At 31.8% G+C, this 27,333-nt stretch overlaps 1 protein-coding gene across 4 annotated transcripts; it reads right to left on the reverse strand.

Annotated features, from left to right (window-relative positions):
* Positions 1-3,411: 3,411 nt before the first annotated feature.
* Positions 3,412-20,882, reverse strand: LOC143065208 (tRNA-queuosine alpha-mannosyltransferase-like). 4 transcript variants are annotated; one of them, XM_076238630.1, is made up of 11 exons: positions 20,262-20,646; positions 17,303-17,500; positions 15,876-16,043; positions 15,132-15,295; positions 13,030-13,267; positions 12,334-12,443; positions 9,838-9,982; positions 9,098-9,168; positions 5,947-6,038; positions 4,446-4,631; positions 3,412-3,705 (listed from the first exon to the last, which is right to left on the reverse strand). In XM_076238630.1, the coding sequence occupies exons 2-10, from the start codon at positions 17,485-17,487 to the stop codon at positions 4,515-4,517; spliced, it is 1,290 nt and encodes a 429-aa protein (XP_076094745.1). In that variant the 5' UTR covers positions 17,488-17,500; positions 20,262-20,646; the 3' UTR covers positions 3,412-3,705; positions 4,446-4,514. The 4 variants fall into 4 exon arrangements, with proteins under 4 accessions (XP_076094745.1, XP_076094746.1, XP_076094744.1 ...); XM_076238629.1 differs by lacking the exon at positions 20,262-20,646 and adding an exon at positions 20,809-20,882 and having other exon boundaries at positions 3,413-3,705; positions 17,303-17,496; XM_076238628.1 differs by lacking the exon at positions 20,262-20,646 and adding an exon at positions 20,751-20,870 and having other exon boundaries at positions 3,413-3,705.
* Between the last annotated feature and the right edge of the window lie 6,451 nt (positions 20,883-27,333).

Consider the following 27,333-nt stretch of genomic DNA (forward strand, 5'->3'; position numbering starts at 1 on the left):
TCAAGTGAGCTTTTCTCATTACTTGGCATCTGTTGTCTTCAATTAATAGATTTAAGAAATTATGGTATGAGTGCAAATGAGACAACTCTCTGTCCATGTCACAATTTGTAAAAGTAAACCATTATAGGTCAAAGTACTGTCTTCAAGACGGAGCCATGACTCACACCAAACAGCAAGCTATAAAGGGCTCCAAAAATTACTACCTGTAATGTTAAACCATTCAAACAAGAAAACCAACAGTCTAATCTATATGTAAAAAACAAGAAACGCTTACAACAATGTATGAATCATATCAACAAACAAGAACCACTAAACATCAGGTTCCTGACTTAAGACAGGTGCAAACTAATGCAGCAGGTTTAAACATTTTAATAGGTACCAAGCTTCACCCTTACCTGAAAAAATAGTGTAACATCACAACATTAAAACAAATTAAACCAAACTTGACTACAATCATCATTGGGGTATCTAGTTTAAAAAATGTGTCTGATGACCCAGCCTGCCAACCAACATGGCCTACATGGCTATAAAAAGAACAAGGGGGTAAAATGCAGTTTGGCTATTATCTTTGAAACTAAAGCAATTAGAACAAATCTGACAATGGGTTTAAAAATATCTGACCTGAAATTTTCATACGTTAACTGGCTGGTGGGTTGCTGCCACTGAATTGGTAATTTTAAGGAAATTTTGCAGTTTTTGTCTCGATTGACAGAGTCAAAAAGCTAGTCATTGGTATGCTGTATCAGTGGCATCAACAATGTATTATATGTTGTTATAAGGTCTAAGGTATAATATATACTTTTGCTTAGTTTGCATGTACTAGTTTGTGATTAGGTCAGTTTATGGGGAACCACTATTAGTAAGTTAATGATAATTAATATGCAGTTGTATAAGCATTGGCATATCTCATTTCCATGGAGATTATTTGGCCAATTCCCTCATTCATGGTCTATTGACTTTGAAATTTTTGCTTTGTTTTTGTTGAGCCTGCTACTTTTGTCGCAGAAAGCTCGACACAGGGAAAGTGATCCAGCGGCGGCGTTAGCTAACTTCTTAAAAAGCTTTATATTTTAGAAAGTGGAAGACCTGGATGCTTTATACTTTGTATTATGTATATGGATGCTTCATGTTACGAAGTTTCTGTCAGTCACATGTCCAATGTCCTTGACATAATTTTCATGGTTCAGAGACTAATTGAAAAAAAAGTTAAGATTTTTTGTAATGTTGAATTCTCTCTTATAAGTAATAGGATAACTATATTTGGTATGTGCGTACCTTGCAATGTCCTCATGCCTGTCAGACAGTTATGAATTTATCACTTGACCTTGACTTCATTTCATGGATTAGTGAATAAGGTTAAATTTTGGTGGTCAAGTCCATATCTCAGAAACTATAAGCAATAGGTCTACTATATTCGGCGTATGGAAGGACTGTAAGGTGCACATGTCCAACTGGCAAGTGTCATCTGACCTTGACCTCATCATGGTTCAGTGGTTATATATAGTTAAGTTTTTGTGTTTTGGTCCGTTTTTCTTATACTGTATGCAATATGTCTACTATATTTGATGTATTGGATGATTGTAAGTTGTACATGTCTTGCTGGAAGGTGACATCTGGCCTTGACCTCATTTTCATGGTTCAGTGGTCAAAGTTCAGTGTTTTCGAGTTTTTGTCTTTTTTTCTAATACTATATGCAATAGGTCAACTTTTTTTGGTGTATGGAAATATTTTATGATCTATATGTCAGTCGCACAGGTTTTATTTGACCTTGACCTCATTTTCAGGGTTCATTGCTCAGTGTTAAAGTTTTCGTGTTATGGTCTGTTTTTCTTTTAAACTATAAGCAATAGGTCAACTATATTTGTTGTATGGAAGAATTGTTAGCTGTACCTGCCTGCCTGTCATGGTTAATCTGACCTTAACCTCATTTTCATGGTTCATTGGTAATTTTTTTTATTTTCTTGGTTAATGTTAAGTTTATGCGACAGTTGTAACAAAGTTTTATATTTAGGACTATCAACATAATATCAATGATATAAAGTAAAGAAGGCGAGACATTTCAGTGTGTGAACTCTTGTCCTGTATTAGTTTGTGATTAGGTCAGTTTATGGGAAACACTAGGGGTAAGTTAATGATAATTGGTATGCAGTTGTATAAGCATTTGCATATCTCATTTCCATGGAGATTATTTGGCCCAGCCCCCTCAGTCATAGTCTATTTACTTTGAACTTTTGCTTAGTTTTCATGTATTAGTTTGTGATTAGGTCAGTTATGGGAAACCACTAGTGGTAGGTCAATGATATTTGGTATGCAGTTGTATTAGGATTGGTATATTTCATTACCATGAAGATTATTTGACCCTGCCCCCTCAGTAATGGTTTATTGACTTGGAAATTTTGCTTAGTTTACATGTATTAGTGTGTGTTTCGGTTTGTTTAAAAGGAACTTCTTATGTTAAGTCAATGGTATTTGGTATGCAGTTGTATAAGCATTGGCACATCTCATTTCCATGGAGATTGTTTAGCCATGTACCTTTAGTTATGGTTAATTGAATTTGAATATTTGCAAAACTTACATGTAAAAGTGTCGCTATTTAATTTCAATATTTTAATTATCAAAATTACAAAAAAGCGAGACATATCACTGTGATAACAGTTTATTTGTTATTTTCTTGAATATTAATATAGATTGAGGTGAACTGTAAACAGTAATAATGTTCAGCAAAAAGTAAAATCACAAAAATACTGAACTTAGAGGAAAATCAATTCAGAAAGTCCATAATAACATGGCAAAATCAAATAACAAAACGAATGGACAAAAACTGTCATATTCCTGACTTGTAAGAACTACAAATAAGTCAACATGACCAAAATTGTTAATTGACCCCATCAGGAGTTACTGTCCATATTTTAATACAAAAATCTTCTCCTCTATACTACTTCAGCAAATTTAAACAAACTTGGCCACAATCACCATTTGGGTATCTAGTTTGATTTTCTTATTTTGTTGCTCACCTCACAGTTCTTGTAAAATTATAAGAACATTTAAAATAAAAATTATTGAAGTTATTGGGCTTGGACAGACAAAATATGAGGAGCAGCTCGATACATTAGATTGCTGTTCATCTATTTTATTTGTTCTGTTCAATGCATGTTGCTTGGTTTATCACATAAATCAAAGGATGACTGGCTAAAATTGATTCAAAATAGTTCATTGGTTTCAGAGAAGATTGAAAGTTTTTTAAGATCAAATAGTGTTTATAGAATGGAAACCAAATCATTAAAAACATTCCATTATGCTATATTGCACATATACTTTTTTTTATTGTATGTAAAAAAAAAAAAAATAGTAAATCAACATAATTTTATTTAAAAAATACAAAGTATATATGTCAATAATGGCCATCATTTGTATGGTATATAGTATTAAACAGTTCTTTATCATGTTTATATAATGTTTAAGCATCATATTTTTTTTAATTAAGGAAACTTTGACTCAAGCAGTGTTTGTTATGATCCAATATCTAGTACAACAATTGGTATGTTACTGCGTGTCCTGTCTAAAGAATCATGGTGACCAGATTTTAGAATGAACCATTTCAACCTGCACATCAGGATAAGCATCTCATATTTAACATTTTTGTTCAACCTTGTTTTTACGATTGCCAGATAAACTTGACCTTGAAATCTTGCAGCATCACTGAACCTAAAAAAATAAAGATTAGTTGTTTAAAAACAATATATAAACTTTTGTATTGCATTTGAATTTGGTTTACTATTTTTAATTTTTTGCCTCCCAGTTTACATTTTTTTACAACAACATCTATAATACCAATAGCCTTGGTTGGCTATACTTTGTGGATTAGATCCATGGTCAGGTCAGACTAAAGACTTCAAAAGGTTGTGTCTTCTGCTTCAATCATATTCATGCATTTAAAAGCAAAAGCAACAAATAGTCTTACTGCAGACTATTTAATTATGAACTAGTACATGAAAAATCCGGATAAGTCACTGGAAATCTATGATTTTTTTTAATGAAGTATTTACATTAGTAACATATCAGACAGTACGAATGTGTTGCTATTCTATAAAATGACCAGTCTTTGTTACCTTTAAGGGAGTTCAGATAATGGTATACAGTAAATTCACAAATTATTGTGTGCATTTATTATTGTGACTTTGTCATTTTAGTCTTAAATGCGATTTTATTTTTTGCGATATTGAGAAAAATCCTGTTTAACTGATATATATACAAAATTTCAAAATGTGAGTTTTAATTATTGCCATTATAACCTTGTCACATTTTTCCCAATAATAAAAACTGCAATAATTTCTGAATTTACAGTATACAATGAATTAAAGTCTTTCAGTAATGATGATTTTCCTAAGGATTTATTCATAATACTTTTTATGTATGTATTATTCAATAACTTCAGAAATATTTACCTTCTATCTCATGTTGAGGATACTCTTGGATTGATATTTGTTGTCAAGATAAACCATATTTTCATGTTTTCAAGTGACATCCTCAGTTTGTGCACTATCTAACTTCTCTCTGTCATTGTTTTGAATTTTGAGAAGATTGATATAATTTTGAGCCATATTTGTCCACAAATATTTTTCTACTTGTACCTACAAATAGAAAATATTCATTTTATAAAACTTTGAGTTTAAATATTAAAAACAATGCAAACATTCATTAGTATTTTACTGATGTGTATATTTTGTTTCTAGTATCTAAATATTACACATTACAAGCATGGTTGACGTGTTTATTCTTGTTATAAAACTTTCATATACATTGAGTAGCGTCAAATACTTATCAGACCAGACTTAAATGTATATTTGCATAATTCCAATTATCAAATGTTTAGGAAAAACAAATATAGACAGCAACTTAAAACAACCACTTAGTTACTGGCCATTTGACAACATAGCTCTGCACGACATCTTTAAAGTGATGTCATAAGAAAGATATAGTTTCAGGACCATTTTGACTAGATCAAATAAAATTTGGCAATGAATAGATAAACACATTTATCCTGCAATTGGGTGTCCTACTATACAGATACAGCCCTACAGATATCGCTATGCTGTATCTGTGTACTATACAGATATCGATTTAAAGCTCCGCCCACTGCCGGACTGAGTATTGTTTGAACCTGTGTGACCTCAGAATGTGTATTCCAGTTGCATTCCAATGACGATGACAATTGTCGATTTCAAAACTTGAATGTGTACGAGTGTGTTACAAAATCAACCATGTCAATTTCAGCATGCATGTTTAGTGAATATCAAGTCTGAAGCGTAGGACAACTTGTACACTTCTGTTTCAAATTTGGCAATGTTTTGTTATTTGTTTTTATTGTTGAAATTGGTTGTTATGTTAAAATAGATAATTATTCACCTTGAGCGATGTATTATTGTTGACCATTCGAGATTCTTTTTTGCGAACCCGTCTTCAGCGTAATGTGTGATTTTGATATTACTACGCGGGCCTCAAGGGATTACAAATCGAAAATAAATGTTAAATATGTTAGTTTTTGTGTCTTTCAAAACACAAACAATATACAGAATTAATTGCAGGATAAAGACAATAACTGTTTAGTGTCTTTAAATATCAGCTGTATTTGTACTCGGCTCGAAACAGGTGTAGTAGCTCGCTAAAAGCTCGCATACACCTTGTTTCCTAGCCTCGTACAAATACAGCTGATATTTAAAGATACTAAACAGTTATTGTCTATATACACTGTATGTATACAACCAAATGAGTTCACAAAACAAGTATATGTTGGATGCAAATGTATACTCTGAAAGTAATTATATGATCAAAAGACAGTACCTGTATAATAGATTATTAATTTGACTGAAACACTTCTATCTTTATCTACCCTAGTTGTGTAATGGACTCACAAATGTCATTCAATAATGCACTTTTAAATATTACCTGACATATATGGTCTCTGGCTAAAGCAGGGAATTTACAAAACCGTCTTAACGATTTAATTAGTTGTTTACTGGTATTATACAAGTAAAGATCTACAATATAAAAAAATTGTATATACCATTTTATGAATATAAATGGCCTTGCCTTTAATTGTTTTTGTTGTGTTGTTACATCACTTTCCCAGGTAAAAGAGAGACTATGTCCAAAGTCTTGAACCTATAACTAAGTGGATGATGTTGGTTGCTGGGTATTACAATTGTTTTTCTTTAACTGTTTTGTAAAGAGATCAGGCAGTTCTTTTTCTTTTACTGTTTTGTAAAGAGATCAGGCAGTTCTTTTTCTTTTACTGTTTTGTAAAGAGATCAGGCAGTTCTTTTTCTTTTACTGTTTTGTAAAGAGATCAGACAGTTCTTTTTCTTTCTTGTTGAGTTGTTTTGTAAAAAGATCAGGCAGTTCTTTTTCTTTTACTGTTTTGTAAAGAGATCAGGCAGTTCTTTTTCTTTCTTGTTGAGTTGTTTTGTAAAAAGATCAGGCAGTTCTTTTTCTTTTACTGTTTTGTAAAGAGATCAGGCAGTTCTTTTTCTTTCTTGTTGAGTTGTTTTGTAAAGAGATCAGGCAGTTCTTTTTCTTTCTTGTTGAGTTGTTTTGTAAAAAGATCAGGCAGTTCTTTTTCTTTCTTGTTGAGTTGTTTTGTAAAGAGATCAGGCAGTTCTTTTTCTTTCTTGTTGAGTTGTTTTGTAAAGAGATCAGGCAGTTCTTTTTCTTTTACTGTTTTGTAAAGAGATCAGGCAGTTCTTTTTCTTTTACTGTTTTGTAAAGAGATCAGGCAGTTCTTTTTCTTTTACTGTTTTGTAAAGAGATCAGACAGTTCTTTTTCTTTCTTGTTGAGTTGTTTTGTAAAAAGATCAGGCAGTTCTTTTTCTTTTACTGTTTTGTAAAGAGATCAGGCAGTTCTTTTTCTTTCTTGTTGAGTTGTTTTGTAAAAAGATCAGGCAGTTCTTTTTCTTTTACTGTTTTGTAAAGAGATCAGGCAGTTCTTTTTCTTTCTTGTTGAGTTGTTTTGTAAAGAGATCAGGCAGTTCTTTTTCTTTCTTGTTGAGTTGTTTTGTAAAAAGATCAGGCAGTTCTTTTTCTTTCTTGTTGAGTTGTTTTGTAAAGAGATCAGGCAGTTCTTTTTCTTTCTTGTTGAGTTGTTTTGTAAAGAGATCAGGCAGTTCTTTTTCTTTTACTGTTTTGTAAAGAGATCAGGCAGTTCTTTTTCTTTCTTGTTGAGTTGTTTTGTAAAGAGATCAGGCAGTTCTTTTTCTTTTACTGTTTTGTAAAGAGATCAGACAGTTCTTTTTCTTTCTTGTTGAGTTGTTTTGTAAAGAGATCAGGCAGTTCTTTTTCTTTTACTGTTTTGTAAAAAGATCAGGCAGTTCTTTTTCTTTTACTGTTTTGTAAAGAGATCAGGCAGTTCTTTTTCTTTCTTGTTGAGTTGTTTTGTAAAAAGATCAGGCAGTTCTTTTTCTTTTACTGTTTTGTAAAGAGATCAGACAGTTCTTTTTCTTTCTTGTTGAGTTGTTTTGTAAAGAGATCAGGCAGTTCTTTTTCTTTTACTGTTTTGTAAAGAGATCAGGCAGTTCTTTTTCTTTTACTGTTTTGTAAAGAGATCAGGCAGTTCTTTTTCTTTTACTGTTTTGTAAAGAGATCAGACAGTTCTTTTTCTTTCTTGTTGAGTTGTTTTGTAAAAAGATCAGGCAGTTCTTTTTCTTTTACTGTTTTGTAAAGAGATCAGGCAGTTCTTTTTCTTTCTTGTTGAGTTGTTTTGTAAAGAGATCAGGCAGTTCTTTTTCTTTCTTGTTGAGTTGTTTTGTAAAAAGATCAGGCAGTTCTTTTTCTTTCTTGTTGAGTTGTTTTGTAAAAAGATCAGACAGTTCTTTTTCTTTCTTGTTGAGTTGTTTTGTAAAAAGATCAGGCAGTTCTTTTTCTTTCTTGTTGAGTTGTTTTGTAAAAAGATCAGGCAGTTCTTTTTCTTTCTTGTTGAGTTGTTTTGTAAAAAGATCAGGCAGTTCTTTTTCTTTTACTGTTTTGTAAAGAGATCAGACAGTTCTTTTTCTTTCTTGTTGAGTTGTTTTGTAAAGAGATCAGGCAGTTCTTTTTCTTTTACTGTTTTGTAAAGAGATCAGGCAGTTCTTTTTCTTTTACTGTTTTGTAAAGAGATCAGACAGTTCTTTTTCTTTCTTGTTGAGTTATTTTGTAAAGAGATCAGACAGTTCTTTTTCTTTCTTGTTGAGTTGTTTTGTAAAAAGATCAGGCAGTTCTTTTTCTTTTACTGTTTTGTAAAGAGATCAGACAGTTCTTTTTCTTTCTTGTTGAGTTGTTTTGTAAAGAGATCAGGCAGTTCTTTTTCTTTCTTGTTGAGTTGTTTTGTAAAGAGATCAGGCAGTTCTTTTTCTTTCTTGTTGAGTTGTTTTGTAAAAAGATCAGGCAGTTCTTTTTCTTTCTTGTTGAGTTGTTTTGTTAAAAGATCAGGCAGTTCTTTTTCTTTCTTGTTGAGTTGTTTTGTAAAAAGATCAGGCAGTTCTTTTTCTTTCTTGTTGAGTTGTTTTGTAAAGAGATCAGGCAGTTCTTTTTCTTTCTTGTTGAGTTGTTTTGTAAAGAGATCAGGCAGTTCTTTTTCTTTCTTGTTGAGTTGTTTTGTAAAAAGATCAGACAGTTCTTTTTCTTTCTTGTTGAGTTGTTTTGTAAAAAGATCAGGCAGTTCTTTTTCTTTCTTGTTGAGTTGTTTTGTAAAAAGATCAGGCAGTTCTTTTTCTTTCTTGTTGATTTGTTTTACATTTTGTTATGTTTTGGTCTTTTATATCTTCCTATACAGTAAATATGTGTTTTGATCATAGTTGAAGGCAATACTATGACTGATAGATGCATTCATGCACATAATAGGCTTTGTTGAATAGTTGTCTCATTTGCAATTATAGCATATTGTCTTATTTTAATATCAATCCACATTGATCATTGTACAAGGGATAAAATAACGTTTATCTGAATTGAAAAATCATTTGCGAATGAAACATAGGATTCAAGCAGAAGTACTGCTGTTATCAGGTTATCTGAAATGAGCTTAAGAACGTGACATATATATGCTCTGATTAGTTTAAAAACAATATACCTGGGAATATTTCAGGATAAACAAGTCTATTTGGACACATTGGGTAGCAACCATAATATACAGCTTCTAACCTATCATAAAAATATCAATACTGATCCATTAAAAACTTTCATTAAATTTTCACTACAGGTACATGTATATCTGTATAGTGCATATTGTAACATGTTTAAATAACACTTTATTGCACAAGCATAAACATTCAATATCTATAATAACATATATTACATGATACAACACAAGGACAGATAGCAGAGAGTAAATGATATGACAAATGAAAAGTTATGAAACTATATGCAGGGGTGGATCCAGCCATTTTAAAAAGGGGGTTCCTAACCCAGGACAAACGGGGGGTTCCAACTACATGTCCCCATTCAAATGAATTGATCGTCCAAAAAAAACAGGGGTTCCAACCCCGGGACACCCCACTAGATCCGCGCCTGATATGTTATCTTATATTCCATTCAGTTTTTATATAAATTACAAATATTGTTATTTGATAGTGGGAGACTTATAGTCAATTTTACATTTATTTGAAAAGTTCAAGATTGCTTTTTGATTGAATTTATTGCTGTCCAGTATACATTTAAAACAGTATCTGTTTCAGCATGTAAGCTAATACTACATTCTCCAAATAAGGTTTTATTTAGACAGTACTTCATCTATGATTTTTTTAATCGCCTCCCCATGTTTTATTTATACAGAAACAATTGATATCATGGAAATGTTCTCAGTATACTTACATGGAAACTCCAAAGAATTCATGTACTGCAGTTGATACTACTACATCAGCTGACTTCAGTATGTCAATATAGTCTTTTCTGCTCTCCTGGTAGCCCCAATTCACTATATGTCTTTGTAACTTCTCTTTAGCACTATCAAATACCTCTAAATTCATAAAATACAATGTTAAATACCTCAAAATTCATAAAAATGCAATGTTAAATACCTCAAAATTCACAAAATTCAATGTAAAATACCTCTAAATTCATAAAATGCAATGTTAAATACCTCAAAATTCATAAAATTCAATGTTAAATACCTCTAAATTCATAAAATGCAATGTTAAATACCTCAAAATTCATAAAATTCAATGTTAAATAACTCAAAATTCATAAAATACAATGTTTAAAACATCTTAATTCATATATTTAGATATCCCCAGACTCAGTCCAAATCAGAAAAATTCTACCACAAAGTGTAATGTGAAAAGCAACATTTTTTTCATTATTTAAAAATATTTAATTGAAATTTGGGAATTTGACATATTTTTAAAAGAGCGTAGGTAATTCCTTACAAGTAGTCAAATATAAGATGTATTTAATCCAGAGAAACTTGAATGAGTCGAATTTGGAGCTCAATGTTGTGAGAGTTACATCATAGACGATGTGATGTCAACGTCAGCTAGGATAGTAGTCCCATTCAACAATGTGGCAGCCTAGGGTTGATAAAATTGTTAGTGGATTTAAAATTTAATTACAGGCATCATGGATAATCTACCGAATTTGATATTTTACAAGGAACAACCATGACACTATGGAAAACATGCTTGAAGTTCCCTGGTGTAATGGGTAGACATCCCCAGGTATGTAGGTTAGTAACAACCCAGGGCTATGGGTTTTATTAACCAATCAAAATCATAAAAGGTTTAATTTAAGATTTAAATTATTTAATTAGCAAAACAGTGAAATTTATATTTTACACCTCAGTTATCACACTGGTTCAAACTAGATTTTCGTTAGTATAAACTCTTGCATTAAATTTACTCACTATATTATTTCGCTCTTTTTATTGGATATAGACTTTTCCTTTGTTGTTAATTGTTTATTTATACTATTGCAAAGAGTTTTCTTTACATTTTTGAATTTGATATTAGTTGAAAAAGATGACATTTGCTAAGTTGATATTTACTTCTATTCTTCCTAGACCAGTTGATCATATGAAAACTGGAGCTAAAGTTAATAAAGTTAATACTGAGTTAAAAAGATTGTGTAAAAGAAATAATTTATTATATTGTAATTTGTATAGGAGTTTCTTACTCGACAATATTACAGATTCTTCCTTATTTGCTCCGAGAGATGGGCTTCATTTAAATTTTGCTGGTACAGAACTTTTCAGAAAAAAGATAATCAATATTATTAAGCATCAGAGTATATAAATTGTAGTGTGTTACAATTGTGTTTTTTATTTACTTCATACATGTATATTGTTTACTATAATTATTCTTTTTTCTCTTTTCAGAGAACTTGCATCCTGAATATGATGCTGGTTTTCCTCTAACTACTCAAGATCTACATATATTTTGAGTTGGTTTGCTGTTTTGTCCTTTCATTATCTATACACATTTTGAAAGGATGGAGCTTATTTGAAGTGAGAAAAAAGAGTGATGATAGTATGTCTGGTTTTTATCATCATTAACTGTTTTGATAGTTATTATTTTATCTTTAATTTTTTTGGCGGCCTTGCAGGCTTGGTGAATGTTTGCCAAAAAATTTGGTTATATATCTATGTTTATGTATTTTCATTTGTGTATTTAATTATTTATGATATATTGTATTTTGTAATATATTGAAAAAATATTTATATCAGGCAATACAAATTATACCTATTGACTTCCTTTTATATCACCCACTTGATAATTGGTTTAATTTAAGATTTAAATTATTTAATTAGCAAAACAACGAAATTTATATTTTACACCTCAGTAATCACACTGGTTCAAACTAGATTTTCGTTAGTATAAACTCTTGCATTAAATTTACTCACTATATTATTTCGCTCTTTTTATTGGATATAGACTTTTCCTTTGTTGTTAATTGTTTATTTATACTATTGCAAAGAGTTTTCTTTACATTTTTGAATTTGATATTACGTTGAAATTACCCACCCTCCCTCCTTCTTAATTTTTTTTTCCTTTTATAAATTTATAGCGGCGGATGTTTGCCAAAAAATTTGGTTATATATCTATGTTTATGTATTTTCATTTGTGTATTTAATTATTTATGATATATTGTATTTTGTAATATATTGAAAAAATATTTATATCAGGCAATACAAATTATACCTATTGACTTCCTTTTATTTCACCCACTTGATAATTATATATTAAGCGGGGAATAAGACATTTAACATATCTTCTGAGATCATTAGCAACCAAATTTACAAAATCAGTTGATAGAGAGTTGATAAAGTGAAAACTATAAGGGCTGAGTGCATCCTTCATCTGTTGCACTTACTACCTGGTATATCTGTAAACCGTTCACCAAGTACAGACAAATCAAATCCACTTCCACTTTCAGATAATGATGTTACAACCTCAAAGAAGGTATCTGGATCTTTGTCATGCTCCCTGCAAAATATTCATAAATGTCCTTAAATTTGTGGGGAAATACAGGTACAAACCTTACAAATTAAAGTTAGTTTATAACTGCTAAAAGCAATGACATAGTATTTGGTTAAACCAAACAAAATGTAATGAACGCCCCATCAATTAGATAACAGAAGGACTCTGCAATTTGACTAAAACCATGTCATCAGGAACAAAAAATAAAATCAATTTTTTTAGTCACCATTATACACTTATAAAGCAAATTTTTGTATATGTATTTTTGATCACTTAACTAGAAGATATTGTATAAATCTAAACTTAGGCTTTTTCAGCATAATCAAGGACATTTATAACAAATAAGCCATGTGAGTTTTGACACTAAAATATTATGATGCCTTTAAAGTATTTCCATACAAGTTCATAATCAATTGACACCTTTTAAGATGAACAAATAACCCCTAAATTGAATTTACTAAGTTTCTGAGATGCAGAAAATCCACAACTGAAACGAGATCACAAGATCAATAGAACAGAAAAAGAAGTTAGAGTTATAGGACATTTGGAGCCATTTAACCAAATGTAAAATATATTATAAATATGTATTTACCATCTGTGTGCCCAAACAATATGAAGTGGCCTCACATGGCTGCTATGCTTTGCTATGGGTGGACAGGGGTCTCCTGCACATGTCCGGTTGCCTTCCTTATCCTTTGTGTCGGAGTCCTGTGATTTTATCAGCCGATCACCAATTTGACATTGGCTGTCTGATAATATATTATCAGAGTTGTTCATATAAGCAGATGGTTCAGGCTTTAAACCTTCTATAGATTGATTACCATTCCTGTCTGAATAAGACAATAAATATCAAGAAAGATGAACAAAATAAGCAGTTGACATAAACATATTGCATTTAATTTAAAACATAAAGATTTTGGTTTGATCAGCCTGGAATTGAAAGTTTTCAAACGATGTCTTTTAAAAAAAAATGTTCTCATTGGTCAAAGCTCATGTATGAGGGTAGTATTAATGCCCTTCCGTCAGGCGTCAAACAACCATTTTCAGCTACCGTTTGCGTCAAATTGATTAAAATTTTACCATGATTTGTCAAAATATCCTTATCGGGATTCGTCAGAAGTCTCAAATAATTATCCTTACAGTTATTTTTGGACAAAAAATATTCGTCAAAATCATTCAATTTTTTTATCGTCTAAAAGAAAGTGCATATTTTATCGTCATGCACCAAAAATTACCCTTAATGTCATTTGTCAAGATTATTCGTCATGCAGGTACCCCATTACCACCCTCATGTATGTGCTGCCATATTGGTCTTATTCAGTGTTCTTCTCATATTACCACAAGAGTGCACACGCTGAAATGTCTCGCCTTCTATACTAATCATTGATATTATGTTGATAGTCCTAAGTATAAAGCTTAGTTTTATTACAACTGTCTCATAAACTTAACATTAACCAAGATAACTAAACAAAGATCAATGAACCTTGAAAATGAGGTCAAGGTCAGATGAACCATGCCAGGCAGACATGTACAGCTAACAATGTTTCTATACAACATATATAGTTGACCAATTACTTATAGTTTAAGAAAAATAGACCAAAACACAAAAACTTAACACTGTGCAATGAACCGTGAAAATGAGGTCACCGTCAAATAAAACCTGCGCGACTGACATAAAGATCATAAAATATTTCCATACACCAAATATAGTTGACCTATGGCATACAGTATTAGATAAAAAGACCAAAACTCAAAAACTTAACTTTGACCACTGAACAATGAAAATGAGGTCAAGGTCAGATGACATCTGCCCGCTAGACATGAACACCTTACCATCATTCCATACAACAAATATAGTAGACCTATTGCATATAGTATGAGAAAAACAGACCAAAACACAAAAATTTAACTATAACCACTGAACCATGAAAATGAGGTCAAGGTCAGATGACACCTGCCAGTTGGACATGTACACCTTACAGTCCTTCCATACACCGAATATACTAGCCCTATTGCTTATAGTATCTGAGATATGGACTTGACCACCAAAACTTAACCTTGATCACTGATCCATGAAATGAGGTCGAGGTCAAGTGAAAACTGTCTGACAGACATGAGGACCTTGCAAGGTACGCACATACCAAATATAGTTATCCTATAACTTAAAATAAGAGAGAATTCAACATTAAAAAAAATTTGAACTTTTTTTTCAAGTGGTCACTGAACCATGAAAATGAGGTCAAGGACATTGGACATGTGACTGACGGAAACTTCATAACATGAAGCATCTATATACAAAGTATGAAGCATCCAGGTCTTCCACCTTCTGAAATATAAAGCTTTTAAGAAGTGAGCTAACACCGCCGCCGCCACCGCCGCCGCCGCCGTAGCCGCCGCCGGATCACTATCCCTATGTCGAGCTTTCTGCAACAAAAGTTGCAGGCTCGACAAAAACTTAAGTACAGACTAGAGTTTTTATAAACATTTAATATTTAGAATTACAAAATGTCAATTTTGGCTGTTCTTGTGTTGCAGTAAAAATAATACAAATGCTATTCTGGAATACATGTAGTAAGTAATGAGTGAAGATATAATTGACTTTTTTTAGACATAATATTACCTGTAAAGTACAATACCTGACATTACACTACTATAAAGATAAAAAAAAAAGTACAAGTCCTGACATTATATTACCTGGAAGGTCCAAAGGAAAGTACAAGACCTGACATTTTGGTCTAATGACATCTTCTAATGTCTTGGGTCTGTGATCAGGTATCAAGTTCAGAAAGGACTTAATCGATGATAAAAATGATTCCATGTTGTATTTGGAATTAAAAACCACAGTATCAGCTACCATACTGTAATATAAAGTGAAAGTTTGCTATGATTTGTTTAATCTGTTTTGAACAAATTAGGTAAAATTTTTCCTTTTTAGTGTTAAAAAGACACATGATTTGTAGTAAAAGAAGCTATTACAAAACATAAAATAAATTTCCTTAAAGCATTTAAACTGTCAAAGCATTTAAACTGTCAATCGTGATTTATCTGACAGAGGTCTTAAGTAATAATCTGTTACCTTTATTTTACAAAAGAATTATACATCAAACGTGATTTGTTTTTATTGTCGTGAAGAAAATGTACTTTTTATTGTCATGCACCAAAAATGACCATTTATGTCATATGGCAAGGTTTTTTTATCATTATTCATCCTTAAGGTAACCTCAATAACGACCCTCCTATTTATAACATTAGTATAAATATTCTTCAAGTTTCAATCTTTTTATTGTGGGATAACAACTTACCATCAGTTATAACCATATTAGATATCTCAATCTTGCTGCTTTTTCATTGAATAACAACTTATCATGATATAAGTTCAATTACCACCATATATAAGAAATCTCAATCTTGCTGCTTACTCATTGGATGATAACTTACCATGATATTATCTGATTATAACCATACTGGAAGTCTCGGTCTTGCTGCTTTTTGATTGGATAAACCAACTGATTTTCATGGAAATACAGTATCTTTGTGAGTCTCTGCAAATCTGGTCGTAAGGCAATAAGTTCTGCTAGATTTAATACTGAACTGGCAAACAGAGTCCTGCAAAATGATAAGTAGGTAAAATTGAAAACATGGAGAAATGTCTCACCTGCTCTAATGACCATGATTGGTTTACTTTGAGTAGTTTCAAGGATAAAGGTTTTTACATAAGTGTACACTTTATAACAGTAACCAAGTTAATGAGTCATGGATACATGATTTTGTTATTACCAATATTTGATAATGGCAATTCTAATATGACATTCTTCTAACGCATTGGATACAAAGCAATGTTCTTATTCCAATAAAACATGGGCTGCACTTGATTGACATCACAAACGAAATTGCAACGTCAGACGAACTTTGAACAACAACAGAGATCAAAATGGACATTTTTGTTGGTGTTGCTAGCTGGGAAGTTAAGTAAAAAGATTCTAAAAGTAAGTTTAAACCTTTCTGTTCTTTTTTTATAGATAAACTGTTGATTTTCTATAACTTTTTGGTACATCAAATCAAAATGGCGACATTTCGAGAGTGTATTATAGCTCTGGTTTGAAGTACCAAAGTTCAAAATATTTCTATTTGAATCGAAATAATTCTATCATGCCATGCTCTATGCTCATTTAAACATGGGTAGGCATTATATTTGTAAACATTTAATACTGAGCATTGATATTGACAAATATAATGCCTACCCATGTTAAAATGAGCATAGAGTATGGCATAAAATGAACTAGCTATCAGTAACTGTAAATTATATTTCCAGATCAATACTTTGATTAATATGATTTTTATTAATTTTAGTTTCCTGTGTATAATTTGGAGTTTAGTATGACATCAATCATCACTGAACTTGTATATATATTTGTTTAGGGGCCAGCTGAAGAATGCCTCCGGGTGGGGGAGTTTCTCGCTGCATTAAAGACCTAAATTGGTGACCTTCTGCTGAACATTGTCTGTTCTATGGTCGGGTTGTTGTCTCTTTGACACATTCCCCATTTCCATTCTTAATTTTATTAGAGTCGAACTGATGAGTCAAGTCTTTTTCAACTGTTTTAAATGTTCATGATGTTAGGGTGAGGGTTTGGTTTCTGTAAATATGTTTAACTCTACCACATCCCTAATGTGTCTGTTATATGATGAATTGAATATTGTAAAAGTATAGTAACCCAACAAAACAATGAATATATTGAAAATGCTAACTGCTTCCAATGATTTTAATTTGCTTGCAAAGCCTTAAACATGTTAAATATGTTAAAGAACATGACTTAATTTGTTTAATAACTGAATATCAGTTTAAATCACATTGATAATCAAACCTGTATTTATGAGAATAAGAAATTTGTTGACTGAGGTATAAAGCACTAGTTCTTGCTCTCCAGTGCCATTTCTTGGCAGGCATTGTCATCACATCACAGTCACTGATCTTAGACTGAAGTAAATCTACCATCTGTTTGTGTGATCCACCATAAAATGGTTCAACAATAAGTATCTCTGCCTTCATTATTAGTATCTATCTAAAATAAAAAGATAGTTTAAATTTGCATGATTTGCTGTATTCCAATTATTGTCACACCTATATAATATAGTGTCCTAAGGTCCAGTTAGCCTTATACAGTCAGGGGACTTATTAAAATAAATGATTTTTAATCACTTATTTGAGTAGCAAATTCGATGTTTTGTCACAAATTGTGATTTGTAGTTTTACCAAAATTTTAAACATGTAGGTTTAGATAATATCTTTTCATTAGTAAAATTGTAAAAAAATGAACTTTTTGCTTCTTTTAAGTAGCAAGGTTAATGCCTTTGATGCTATCATTTAGCTGCAAATTCTTTTTTAGTTTAAAAAAGGCACTGGCTACGGTTACATGGAAATGTAAGTAACAATAATAAAAATATTATTGTTACATTGGGGACTAAATGCTGGAATGCATGGTTGGATAAGGAACCAATTAATTAGGAATGTAACAATAATTATTGAGGCTACATTTACATTGCGTTATTGTTACATGAAAAACAGCAATGTTCGATGGGACTAGTAATATGTACTAAATAATAAAAGTTGAAGACATTATCTAATATTTACAATACATACAAGTATAACATACAATTTTTTAATTTTTTTATAGTACGTCCTCCATGGATTCTGAAATCGGACTAGGATATCTCTTAAACTGAGTTTTACTATGCGTAGTGTTGTGCGTTTGTTTTTTCTACATTGGCTAGAGGTATAGGGGAGGGTTGAGATCTCATAAACATGTTTAACCCTGCCGCAATTTTGCGCCTTTCTCAAGTCAGGAGCCTTTGCATGGCCTTTGTTAGTCTTGTATGATTTTTTAATGTTAGTTTCTTGTGTTAAATTCGGAGTTTAGTATGACGTCCATTATCACTGAACTAGTATACATATTTGTTTAGGGGCCAGCTGAAGGATGCCTCCGACGGGTGCGGGAGTTTCTCGCTACATTGAAGACCCATTGGTGACCTTCGGCTGTTGTCTGCTCTATGTTCAGGTTGTTGTCGCTTTGACACATTCCCCATTTCCATTCTCAATTTTATACATGTATACAGAAGTTCACAGTGTTAGTTCACAGTTAGCAAACTTTGCTTTTGATGTATCAACTTTTGGTAAGTGCGTTTGTATAGTGTATGAAATTTGTGTCTTGATATTGTTTCAGTTTCGTTTCAAACGCATCCCATGCAAGTTTTAAATTTTTTACCCAAACAAAATTAGTAATAGGAATCTCTTCATCTTTTGTTCAAAGTATAATGACAGTAATACGAGTAGGTGTGCAGTTAAATACTTAACAGTGAACAGTTTTCTCAGCCCGAGTTTTCAACAACAAACCATTGAACTATATTTTTCGCCTTTGGCACTACTAATTTGAAGTAGTATCTTTAAGAACATCAAATCCATTAATACCTAAAACTATTTAAACACCATTTGTTAAATAATAATATTTATTATTTATTATTATAACAAGTATTATTTAGTAGACATGAATGAATTTAAGCAACAAAACTATATACTAGAAGATTTAAGTTTAATAAATCAAGCGTACATTGCTGTTTTTCATGTAACAATAACGCAATGTAACCGTAGCCTCAATAATTATTGTTACATTTGTAATTAATCGGTTCCTTACCCAATTTGGCATTCCGGCAATTAGACTCCAATGTAACAATTATATTTTTATTATTGTTACATTTCCATGTAACCATAGCCAGTGCCTAAAAAAAATGCTATAATAATGGCTTTACATAATGAACTGATACTTTCTAAACAGATTTTTCCCAGCAGTGGCAGTATTTTTCCTGTAAAGTTCAAGGTTTCATCAATTCTACTGTTCACAATAAAAATTTCACTGTTCTAGGGTGTTGAAATTAGTGGGAGTTATTAAAATAATGATGCTTAAAGAAGTGATTTTTGGGAAGGAAATTGAGGTATGATACTTCATTTTTTTAATCAAGTGATTTTTATGTCATTAACCCAGATTCCAAGGTCGTCATATCAACACAGATGTTGGTTCTGATAATTATAGCAACATAATTAGTATGTGGATCATTAGTATTCTATACATGTATTTAAAGCTACAATGAAATTAAATCACTTCTTCTAGTGATAATTGTGTACTACTTTTAAAATAGGTGATTATTAAAGAAAGACAACTCTTACTTCCAACCTTCATGGACATAATGTTACTTGAATCAGTGATTTAGAAAAATCACTCATTTAAGTAAGTCCCTGACTGTTTTAGTTTCATAGAAGAAATTGGAAAAAAGATGGGATTGTATGAGCTATGTCAAGTGAGCTTAGAAAGTCCTCAAAACATAGTAACCAATGTAATCATTACTCCAATGAGGGTAACAAAACAAGATACCTATATTCATGATATTCACTCTGGAATCATGTGGATGTTTTGTGCCATATGTATGTATGTTCCGTATCTCCCTCCTTTAGTAGGAGCACCACCATGGGTTATGGTGTAAAAAGGAAGACATTTAACACACTGTATTGGTACAGATTTAATGTGAGCATTTGCCTATCCAGTCTCCCAGCCTGGCCGTGACGGGTCTTACAACCAGAAAGTTAACCTTCCCCAAAACAATAAGTACAATGTAATAAAGCATACGAACACACCCACTCACCTGACTCGCTCATCCTCAAAAATATAAAAAATGCATAATATAAAAAAACATTATATACAAAATAAGGGATAAGGTCACCCCGGATGCCGCACAAATGCCTAGACAACGAACGGGAAACCGGAGAGGACATACTTGGAATCCAAACCTATACCGCTAAATGCCCAGCTGTATTCCTGGTAGAGGAAAGCCGAAAATCCTATGATAAAGGATCTCGGAAAGAAACTACCGATCCATTAGGGGAACAGCTAAAACCCTCAGACATCAAATAGATTGGTCTGATAGTTTCCCACATAGAAACTACTAATGGATCCCATCTGACTACATGTCTCAAACAAACCTGAAAATATCTGCAGAAACCTTTCTCAACAAAAAAATATAATCCAAATCATAAAATATACGATGTAAGGATAATAATATTTATCCATGAAATCAATTTGACAAAACAATTTCAATGATGTTGATGGATTGTCTCTGCAAAAATTTTCACGTCCGCTCTCATCGGCATGCTCGACTCGAGACTCGAGATTGATCATACATCTAAACGAAAGGTACAGATAATCAAGACTTGTTTTAAAATATTCATCAGGTTTCAAGTCCAAAAAGTAATACTGCTTTCCTTACTTTTTATGCTTCGCTATTAAGGTTGGCTTAACACATGTACATTATCTAGAAAGCATACCAGGCTATTACAAATAGCATGAGAGATAACCAACTAAAAAATAAGAAATGGTGGATCCTAGGAATACTAGGGAGTGAAACGCGTTTTTTAGAAGTATTTTCTGAAAATCTCCTATCTTCTGTTTGTAAGCCTCCAATAAATAGAAGCACCTCCACATTGAGTTTAACCCTTTACTGAAAGATACTGTACAGCAAATACCCATAAAGGGCCTTTTATAAATCATAAGATATCACATAAGTAAGTAAAGTAAGTAAATTTTATTACATATCTAAAACATAACTGTAATAGTTTAAGCTTTAAATCTTGTAAATATATTTCGGAAAAGGGCGAAAGATACCAGAGGGACTGTCAAACTCATTGATTGAAATAAACTGTCAGACAACGCAATGGCTAATGAATAAATACACAATCAGAAAAATAAAAGTACACAAGACACAACATAGAAAACTAAAGACTAAGCAAAACGAACCCCACCAAAAACTCGGGGTGATCTCAGGTGCCCCGGAAGGGTAAGCAAATTATGCTCCACATGTGGCTACCGTCGTGTTGCTCATGTTATACAAACCCGGCAATTTAGTTTAATTCGCTAGGTCATATACTCGTGGTGAAAAAGGAAATGGGTTGTAGTTACGACATAAGGAACTTATCGGATATAATATGTGAAATGGTTATTCCATAACGGTCAACCAACTCGTGATGGTGTCTGTAAAATTTACTACGGTAGGATTTCAACTTCACTATTTGGAATTCTTGGTTTGATAGCTTCCTTGTGAGCAGCAACCATCTAACAAGGAAATCATGATAGGAAATACGTTGTACACGCCTGGGAATATCATATCAATTGGGAGATATATATTCCGTATGCAGGCGCTGCTGGAATGTTGCCAAATAGAAATGGAAAGTATACAATTGGGAAGCTGAATTCATCTCTTTTGTCGTAAAGTATTTTTTAACCGACTCTCATTGTCAATTTCTAGATGTAAGCAAGGATTTGTATAGTTAACTATACAAATCCTTGATGTAAGTCAATATATGAGGCAGACTTATAACTGTATCTGTTGTATCCTTTATCTCTAGTTCGATGGGATAGATGCGTTCAACATAGTCACCAAATTTTGAGTTATATAGTGAGAGAACATCATCTATATAGCGGAAAGTAAAGTTTAAAGATATAGCTAACTTCTTATCTTTCTTCCTTAGAAGTTGCTGTATGAAGTCAGTCTCATGATAATAAATCAAATCAAATCAAATCAAATATTTTATTGTCATATAAACTTTACAGTTTGTGACCAACATATATTAATACAATAAACACAATAAACATATATACATACATATTAAACATACAAAATATCAACAGCATTAAAATTTATAACAACAAACAAGTTGTTAAGAGTCCCCTGCCCTCAGTTCTAATGACTTTTTCAAGAAGGATCCTAACTTATTTGTTTGTAAAGGCGATGATGGATTTAGTAAATAATGAATTTTTTCTTCTTCATTTAAATTATTAAAGTTATTATTTTCTGTACATATGTGATGAAAAAATTCATTTCTTAGAGTTTTATTATACTCACAATATAGTAAAAAATGTTTCTCATCCTCTAGTATTTTACATTTATGGCAAAGACGTTCCTCTCTTGGGATTTTAAAATATCTCCCCTTTTCAATCAAGAGGGAGTGATCACTTATTCTAAATTTAGTGATTAATCTCCTTATCTGAAAATTAGATGTATTTAGATAATATTCTAGTTTGTAATCTTTTTTAAGTTTTTTATAGAGAAAAAATTTACTTTTATCATCGATGTTTTGAAATTTATTTTGAATTAAATCTTCATATCTATTTTTCATTTTTAACTTTATATCGTTTTTTATTTTATTTACATCTTTTATGTCCTTACAAGTAGAAAGAATATTAAGGTCAACGTTAGTCTCTTTAACAATATTTTTAGCATATGTATACCATGAGTAAGTTCCTGTCAAATCTAGAGACTGTGCTAGAGAAAAAGCTTCCTTTAACAATGGATTAATATTATTATTATATAGTCTAGCTAAATATAAAAGGGTTTGTGTTTTAATAAAACATTCTATAGGCAATCTTCCTAATTCAACTCTTGCTCCTAAATTGGATGCATTTTTTCTTATCCCTAGAGTAGATTTACAAAATTTAAGATGCATATTTTCTATGGGGGTTTTGTCTATAAAATCAAGTTGATTAATTTCTTTTCCTGAAGTTAAGGCTCTGCTTTTGGCTCGATGAAAAGAAATATATGTATCCAAATATGTTACTTCTGAATTATAGGTCATAATTGGTTTTACTAAAGAATCAAAAAGATTATTTGCTACTTTTATAGGTAGATTATTCAATGATTTAGTATATGATTTTATTGCAAAAAATACTTTTTTTGCTTTTTTTGTCAGCTCTAAAGTACTTTGTGATAAATTTCCATTACATTTTATCAACATTCCCAAAAATGAATATTCTGTTACACTCTCTATGGCTTTATTCTCATAGTAAATATGTGATGTTTCACTTTTATGTTTTGACTGACTAAAAATCATGGATTTAGTTTTGTTTGTATTCAAAGAGAGTTGCCATTTGTTACAATATAATTTAACGTTATTTAAACTGTTTTGTAGACCCTCTTTTGATTCTGACAGGATTAAAAGATCATCCGCAAAAAGAAGGCATCCTACCTTACTATTTATAAGTTTAAGGGGACTTGAATCATTTCCCTCAAAATTTTTTACAATATCATTTATAAAGACATTAAATAAAGTGGGACTTAGTGTGTCTCCCTGTTTAACCCCTCTAGCAATATTAAAATATTCTGATACATAATCTTTATATTTTAAAGATGATTTAGTATTTAAGTATTGTTGTTTTATAACTCTATAAAAAGACTTGCCAACTCCCATTTTACATAATTTATAAAGTAAAGCAGTTCTCCATACTGAATCAAAAGCCTTTTTCAGATCTATGAAGCAGGCATAAATCTTTTTTTTCTCTTTATGTAAATATTTATTAATCAAGGACTTTAATAAAAAGATGCTATCAGCTGTTCTGTGATTTTCTCTGAAACCAAACTGACAATCACTTAATTGTTTGTCAACAATCTTGATTAGCCTATTATTTAATATGGCATTAAAAATTTTTGGTAGATTACTTATAAGAGAAATGCCTCTATAATTATTAGGGTCTAACTTGTCACCTTTTTTATGTAAAGGGATCATGAAAGATAATTTCCAAGAATCTGGATAATTACCTGTCTTTAAAATCAAATTAAAAACTTTTACAATAGAATTAATTATCACAGGTTGTGAGTGTTTGAGTATTTCATTCACAATTCTATCTGGACCTGCTGATTTGTTTACTTTAAGGTTTGAAATGACCAGTTTTACTTCAGCAAATGTAATTGGTGCATCAGTTTCCATATTCAATTCAATATTATCTTCTATAATGTTTAGTTCATGTTCCAGTTTATTTACAAAGGATTTATCATATGAGGCTGGTGTACCCTGATCCTGAAAATGTTTTATGATTTTATTTTCATTCATTAAAATTTCAGGAATATCTTCTTCAATATTTGGTTTCTTTTTTATTGCCTTTAGAACATTCCAGTATTCTTTTGGATTATTTTTTAAATTATCTGAAAGTGATTTATAAAGTTTTTGGTGATATTCAAATTTTTTCTGTTTAATCATTTTTTTTAGTTTTTTACATAATTCAAAATATTTAGATTTTAAACTTTTGTCATTTAAGTTATTCTTGATTTTATTTCCTAAATAGTTTATTTGTCTTTTTGTTTCATATACTACATTATCTGACCATACTTGTTTAATTTTTTTCTTTTTCTTTTTTGTTGGTTTAGATATGACTTTACATGTATTTTCTGCAATAGTTTGTAAAATTTTGTTTAGTTTTTCAGTTGCACCATCAACGCCTAGTTTATTGCTATCAAAATGTTCCATCTCTAAATCTAAAATTTCCTTTTTAACATAGAAACAAGTCGACAAGAAGAGGACATAATTGGTTCTCATTGGAATGCCGACAATCTGTTGAAAAACACGTCCCCAGACGTAACAAATATGTTGTCAATCACGTACTAATAATTAAGCATCTTGATAATGTCAGTTTCAGAGAATTTTGAATCAGAGTGATTCTTTACAAAGAAGGATTTATACCTCCCCTAGAAAAAATCAACGCCACTGTAAAACCTACTTAACAACTGTGTGTGACTGTACCAGCCTAAAGGAAGTTTCTGCTACGGGGATATTAAATGGACATCACCTTCAAACATAACCTTGTCACCAACCAACAAGCTATTTTTGATACTGCTGACTGGTCATGGTCAAAGAAGAATTTTGACCAGGCAAGCGCCAGGCAAAAATGATTGATCATGAGAAAAAAAGTACCCATGCATGCCTGGCCCAAGAAATCCTCGCTAAAAATTCCGGTTGACCTCCTACAGCACTCATTATTAGTCGAAGATTTGATTTCATTCAACAAACTAAATATTTAGCTGTCATGTTATTTGCTCTATGGAATGTCTGCAAACTTTCAACGGAGGCAATTTCTTGGCATACCCCATCTGCACCAGTGGCTGCTTATCATCTTTATAACACTACTCCGTGACATAGTATAAGTATAAAAAAAATAGTCGTGATGTCCCATTGCAGTTCAGCAAGGACTAGTTCGATCAATCTTTCAAATGTACTGTGAGCACAGCAGACAAAAAAAGCATGACTCTTTATTGATACAAGCCTCATCCAGCAGCAAAATCTGTGTTAAAACGATCATCATGATTCATTTCCACCTGCCAGTAACCTGAACACAAGTCTAAAGTTGAAAACCAGGTATTGCCTGCTGTTGCTCACCAGGATTAAATATGTCATTAATCATTGCGACAACTTCTGACAAATATTTACTCTTTGAGAAAATCTAGTCTAAGCATCTCTTCAGCTTTCACTGATGTCTACACATATAGTGTTTTCAACTTTAACTCTGAAACATATTATAGCACAACACCAGCATATGGAAGTACTTTAACCTTTTCTTGTGAGGGATATCATGATACTCTTATTGGACATTTACCCAAATTAAACAGTCCAATAAACTCATCATTAATACCAGGATAAAACAGTTGGTTGGCCGTTATGGAATAATCGTTTCACAGATGATATCGGATATGTTCAATATGTAGTAACTACAATACCCTTCCCTTTTCACGAATGTGACCTACCGAGTTAGACTATTTACCGGCTTTGTAATAACATAAGCGTGTTGGTTAGTCTTTAGTTTTCTATGTTGTGTCTTCTGTACTATTATTTGTCTGTTTGTCTTTATTATTTTTAGCCATGGCGTTGTCAGTTTATTTTCAATCTATGAGTTTGACTGTCATTTTGGTATCTTTCGTCCCTCTTGTATTTCCGCCAGACGCGCATTTCGTCTACAAAAGACTCATCGGTGACGCTCGAAACCGAAAGAGTTAAAAAGGCCAAAATGTCCCCAATTGTTTGATTGAGTTTTCTAGCAACTGTCGAAATTGTTGTACTTTTTATTTCCGTACACTTTCCAAATGGCGAATTTGCAATTGCAATCATCCCTTCGTAAATTTTACGGACGCCATCACGAGTTGGTTGACCGTTATGAAATAACCGTTTCACAAATGATATCGGATATGTTCCTTACGTCGTAACTACAATCCCCTTCCATTTCATGAATGTGACCTACCGAATAAGACTATTTACCGGATTTGTTATCACATAAGCAACACGACGGGTGCCACATGTGGAGCAGGATCTGCTTAGCCTTCCGGAGCACCTGAGATCACCCCTAGTTTTTGGTGGGATTCGTGTTGTTTATTCTTTAGTTTTCTATGTTGTGTCATGTGTACTATTGTTTGTCTGTTTGTCTTTTTCATTGTTAGCCATGGCGTTGTCAGTTTATTTTTGATTTATGAGTTTGACTGTCCCTATGGTATCTTTCGTCTCTCTTTTACAACATTTTTTTGTATTGCTTCAATTGATTCCAAAGATAGTTTATGAGTTTGACTGTCCCTTTGGCATCTTTCGTCCCTCTTTTAATTATCTCTATAGAGCTTATCACTACTCGAGGATTTCTTTCGTTAGGAACATTGTTGTGTTGAATGGTTGAAAGCAAATGTAGCTAAACGAACAGCTTCGTTTAAATGTGTAGTCTGCAGAAAAATTTTGTTGCCAGGCTTATTTGCTCTATTCTAAGTCTTGTTTCAATTATAATTTATTAATGAATTTCATGAATTAAGATTTAACGTCTTTCACGTAGCGCTAGTTGGTATGTGAAGATATAAAGTTTCCTCAATGCCAGTCTCATTTTAGGCAAAATTTCCTAGGCTGTTTGTTTCCGTTCACGAGACAGACCACGATATAGCTCGGTTGGCTGGCTTCTAAAAGTACACCAATAATTACTTTTTAGTCCAATCAAGCTATCTTTGATACTAACTGACCATATATATATATATCTTTATTTCCTCCAATAATGAAGAG

This window comes from Mytilus galloprovincialis, chromosome 2 (genome assembly GCF_965363235.1).
Source record: "Mytilus galloprovincialis chromosome 2, xbMytGall1.hap1.1, whole genome shotgun sequence".
Taxonomy (NCBI): Eukaryota; Metazoa; Mollusca; class Bivalvia; order Mytilida; family Mytilidae; genus Mytilus; species Mytilus galloprovincialis.